Below are 5,292 nucleotides of genomic sequence, written 5' to 3'. Positions count from 1 at the left end.
TGGCAAGTGGCATTGTGTATTCACGACTCTACCACTTGGAACAATTTTGGAAGAAAACTTGTAGCATTATGTAAACTATATGGAATCCATATTCTGAATGACAGATCTCATCAAGATAAGCAATGAGATTTCAGTTGTGTAACACATAATGGAGCAAGTGTACTGGATTATATGATAACTTTCTCTTCTCTTTATCCATTAATATCTGAGCTTGGCGTGGGCACTAGAGTGAGTCACACCATTTCCCGCTTTACTGTACTTAAAACTTTCATGTAAATAAGCCTGATCGTGCAACCGTCAACCACGATGTTAATGACAACATGTTTGAACTATCTCGTGGTTTTTCTGATGGCAAGGAGTTAGTTGAAGATAACTTTTACTGTTGGATTAAGTATATATGGAATACAGATGACAATCATATCTTTGAAAATAAATTCATAAGAGGTTTTGAACTCCATAAAGATGAATTAACACAACTAATCAGTGTTGATGTGTTTATCTCGTCTACATGTTGATGATATACAGCCTTTATCTGATGTGAACCTCTGTGCTTGTGATGTGACTGTCAGTGTTACTCAGGATCTCATTACCTCCAACATCAGTTGTCAGGAAGCTGAGAAACACATAGCAAGGCTTTCAAACAAGTCTCCTGGACCTGATGGCGTTGCTTCTTAGTTCTTTAAAAACACAAAACATCTCATTTCCCCTATTATTACTTTACGTTTAATCAAATATTTGAAAGCGGCGTGTTTCCTCAGCTGTTGGGCAAGAGCAATATTTGTCCACTATTAAAATCTGGTGACAAGAATGAGGTCAACAATTACAGACACATTTTACTGATCGATACCATCTCTATTAAAGTCCAGAATTTAATAGTATTGCGAAGAAACTAACTAACTGATGAAAGACAGGATTTAGACCAAACTTTTCAACTACAGGCAATATTTTTTAACTAAAAGCAATGATACAGAAATATGCATGGAAAAAGAAGGGGAAACCTTACTGCCCCTTTGCTTACTTTTCGAAGGCTTTTGACACTTGCTGACAAGTCTCAAGGGTATTGGAATATGTTGTAAATTTGATAACACACTTACAACAATGTACTCAAACCTATGTGCTTTTATGAAGAGTTCAGATGGACTGACAAGCTATTTTAATTTTAATATTGACACCCCCGTAAGGGATGCATTATGAGCCCGCAAATATTTATTATATTCATAAACAAGCTTGCACAACTGGAGGATATTGGAGGTAAAGGAGTTTTTATTTCAAAGGATTGTAAGGATTATGTATGCCATAATGTTTGCTGGTGATTTTTCTTCTGTGGCAGATTGCCTCTTACACAACTACAAAAGAACAGAACTGCTTTAGAAATGTTTTGTCCCAGAAGTGGCACGAAAGTTAATCTGAAAAAGACTAAAGATATTGTATTTAGAAATGGAGGACATTTGAGAAGTTATGAAAAGTGGACATACTGTGGTGAAAATATTGAAGCTGTTACATTTTACAGATATCTGTGGTTAAATTTTACACCTAAATTGATTTGGTCACAAACTCAAACCTGCTTAGCTGCCCAGAGTACTAAAGCTCTGATGGCCATAAACAGATATCAGAGGAAAGTTTGTGATATGCCATGCAAGGATTTAAACAAGATTGTTTATACTATGATAACCCCTATCCTGTGTTATGGGGTTGACGTTTGGGAAACCACTTACTGCAAAATAATTGAAGATGTTCAAGTGAAAATGTGCAAATCATTTCTGAAAATTTCACCAAACACTTGTAATATGAAGACCCTTGGTGAATGTGGTAGAGCATCCCTGCAATGTATATATATGACAAGAGCTGTAAAGCACTGGTTTGGATTTGGGTTTGCCAAATATCCCAAGATGTAGGCAATAAAGATATGTTTTTGTTTATGTGTGCGTGTGTGCTTGTACTAGTCCGGACTGATGCCGATTTACAGTGCGTGCCCACTGAGATAACATGCTGCAGTTGAACATGAATACCCCACTGAGACACAGTATACTGACTCCGAGCCGACCAGCGTCAGACAATGTAACAACAAGTACCAACTTTTATTTCATTTTGTGTACATTATGTAGCTTGATAGTCTAGCTAATAGTAATTGATATATTATCATTAAATCAATGATATGTATGGCAGCGTAAGCGCAAGTCTGAAGCTTCTTTTCCAAAACAAACTGAAATAACTGTTTGGCCACAGACCGTGGAGTCCGCCTTTAAGTGGTTCTCCAGGAAAGACATCAGATGAAGGCGACTTGCATCCACACGACAACGTCAATGGGCTGTAACACAAGCACAAGGACAACTCAATTTGAACTTACAGTTTTTCATACGCTTAAACTGAAAACTTCAAAGATTTAATTATGTTGGCCTCATTGCCATAAATGCTCGATATCAACTTGCTGATCGCGGAAATATGTGATTGTTTATTCCGAAACAAGCATTAACAGTTCTGATACAACTGCAAACTATCAACCATGTTCATATAGATTGTAGAAAGTCTAACTCTGTTGCAGCTTCTACTACTGTGGACATGAGCGGCCTTCTGTTTGACAACATGACCACCACCCCGAATGGGAACGTGACGGGGAACATTTCTCTAGAGGTCACTACGTACAGGGTGGAGGATGCACTCTACCTGTCAGAGGACGATCGACTGAAATCATTCTTAGAATTTCAGGTGAGCTGGTACCTGGATGTGGTGTACGCCCCAATCTGCTCTATTCTCGGCATCGTCGGCAACACCTTGTCCTTCATCGTCCTGTTAAGCTCCAACATGCGCAACACCACTTCCTACCTGTACATGGCTGCGCTGTCCTGCACCGACACCATCGTCCTCATCCTCAACATCCTCTTCATGGTCACCAAGTTTCCTGATCAGGAGATTTTCAATCGCGGAACCTGCGGGCTCATCTTCTTTCTCATGTATTTCTCCATTCACTACAACGTGTTCCTCATGTGCACCATGACGATCGAGCGCTACATCGCCGTCAAATTCCCCCTCCATGCACCCAAATGGATCACAATCAATAAGGCACGGATCCTAATACTGGTAGAGTTCATTGTCGCTTTTTCTCTAGATGTTCACAGCTTCTTCACACGCCAGATAGTAGTCGACCCCAACACAGGTGTAGAGAAATGCACAACACCTGGCGAGACCAATACGTTCTTCGTAACTAAGATATGGCCATGGGTGGACGCCGTGGTCTACTGCTACGGGCCGCTAACGTGTCTGTTGGTTGTGAACGTACTGATCATCACGGAGGTGAAGCGAGCTGGGCGTATGCAGAGGGAGATGACCAATAAAGGTGCTGGGGAAAAGACCGCAGCCGACGCACGGAGCAGGGAGCGCCAAGTGACCGTCATGCTTCTCTCCGTGTCCTTCACCTTCCTTATCTTCGTCACCCCCATGGCCGTCATTATCGTTGTTGAGCGATACTTCTGGGTTCAGCACAATGCCCACGAGCAGGCCCAATACCACCTGGTCCGTACAATCTGTAACAACATGATGTACACCAACCATGCCTTGAATTTCGTTCTCTACTGTGTTGGAGGCAAGAGATTCCGGGATCAGTTCTTCGCCATATTCTGCTGCGTTGACAAACAGAAGCAGGCCGCCATGGCGCGCTCAATGATGTCCATGGACACGTCCACTACCAACTCAAGGGTCAGCGTTGTCTCAAATGGAAACGTCAGTGTACAAACAAAATGAAGGTAATTTTAACAGAAAGGATTTCCTGATCCAGAGTTTACGGACGAAATCCACTATTTCTAATCTGTGAATCTTTCTATTGATGGAGGTGAAAACAAAAGATAACACTGAAGCACAGAATGTACGATAGTCCGCCAAACAAATGTACGAAACTTCGTGTAACATGGTGCATGACGGTCAGCTGTACAACATCCAGGCTTTGATAAGGTTTAAGGTCTTTATGATCAGTGTTATAGGATATTTCCTAGTAACAACTTCAATATTGTATCTCTTTAACTCACAAATGATGCCTAATATTGATATTACGCGTTAATTCATTTGTAATTAATTCCATAGAAATATAGCGTTGTATGTTGTATCAAATTGTACAGGGTAATTTCCTTTTATGACTCTTATTACATCAATAGAACTGATAGGTCGTTTGTGGTGTATAAAATATGTGTTGAACCTAAACATCAATGACAACAGTGTACTTATTTTCGATATCATTGTTACGTTACGTGTACGTAAACTCGTTATATTAAAAAGATCTTTGTTTTGAGACATTGTTTTTTGTATATCATCAAATATGCGATGTCTCTGGTACATCATCATTGATGCATTATATCCGGTTCATCATCAGACAAACACTATCTGTAGAAAATCATCAGAAAAACACTGTTTCTGCTATATCATCAGACAAACATTGACTCTGGTCATCATCAGACAAACACTGTCTCAGGTATGTCATCAGACAAACACTGTCTCAGGTATGTCATCAGACAAACACTGTCTCAGGTATGTCATCAGACAAACACTGTCTCAGGTATGTCATCAGACAAACACTGTCTCAGGTATGTCATCAGACAAACACTGTCTCAGGTATGTCATCAGACAAACACTGTATCCGGTATGCCACCAGACAAACACTTTCTGTCTATGTGTTATAAGAAATACATTGTCACTGAAATAAACTGCTTTAGCACAAGTAAACGGTATGTATGGGCAACGACAAAGAGTGTAATATCCACGCAGATCAGATGGTGCCACATATACACAGCAGGAGACGGTAGTGTTTACATACAACAGGAGACGGTAGTGTTTACATACAACAGGAAACAGGAGACGGTAGTGTTTACATACAACAGGAGACGGTAGTGTTTACATACAACAGGAGACGGTAGTGTTTACATACAGCAGGAGACGGTAGTGTTTACATACAACAGGAGACGGTAGTGTTTACATACAACAGGAGACGGTAGTGTTTACATACAACAGGAGACGGTAGTGTTTGCATACAACAGGAGACGGTAGTGTTTACATACAACAGGAGACGGTAGTGTTTACATACAACAGGAGACGGTAGTGTTTACATACAACAGGAGACGGTAGTGTTTGCATACAACAGGAGACGGTAGTGTTTGCATACAACAGGAGACGGTAGTGTTTGCATACAACAGGAGACGGTAGTGTTTGCATACAACAGGAGACGGTAGTGTTTACATACAACAGGAGACGGTAGTGTTTACATACAACAGGAGACGGTAGTGTTTACATACAACAGGAGACGGTAGT

The 5,292-nt window shown here is 40.6% G+C and overlaps 1 protein-coding gene across 1 annotated transcript; it reads left to right on the top strand.

The window, feature by feature from the left end:
* The first annotated feature begins 2,559 nt into the window (after window positions 1-2,559).
* On the top strand, window positions 2,560-3,738 carry LOC139463349 (probable G-protein coupled receptor B0563.6). The gene has a single exon (XM_071244597.1). It carries the CDS (start codon window positions 2,560-2,562, stop codon window positions 3,736-3,738), a length of 1,179 nt encoding a protein of 392 aa, XP_071100698.1.
* The last annotated feature ends 1,554 nt before the right edge of the window (window positions 3,739-5,292 follow it).

The sequence above is a fragment of the Haliotis cracherodii genome, unplaced genomic scaffold (assembly GCF_022045235.1).
Source record: "Haliotis cracherodii isolate W230 unplaced genomic scaffold, xgHalCrac1.p SCAF_16, whole genome shotgun sequence".
NCBI classification, from domain to species: Eukaryota; Metazoa; Mollusca; class Gastropoda; order Lepetellida; family Haliotidae; genus Haliotis; species Haliotis cracherodii.
Note: the sequence above shows the minus strand (reverse complement) of the source record. Positions and strands in the feature narration are given on the sequence as shown.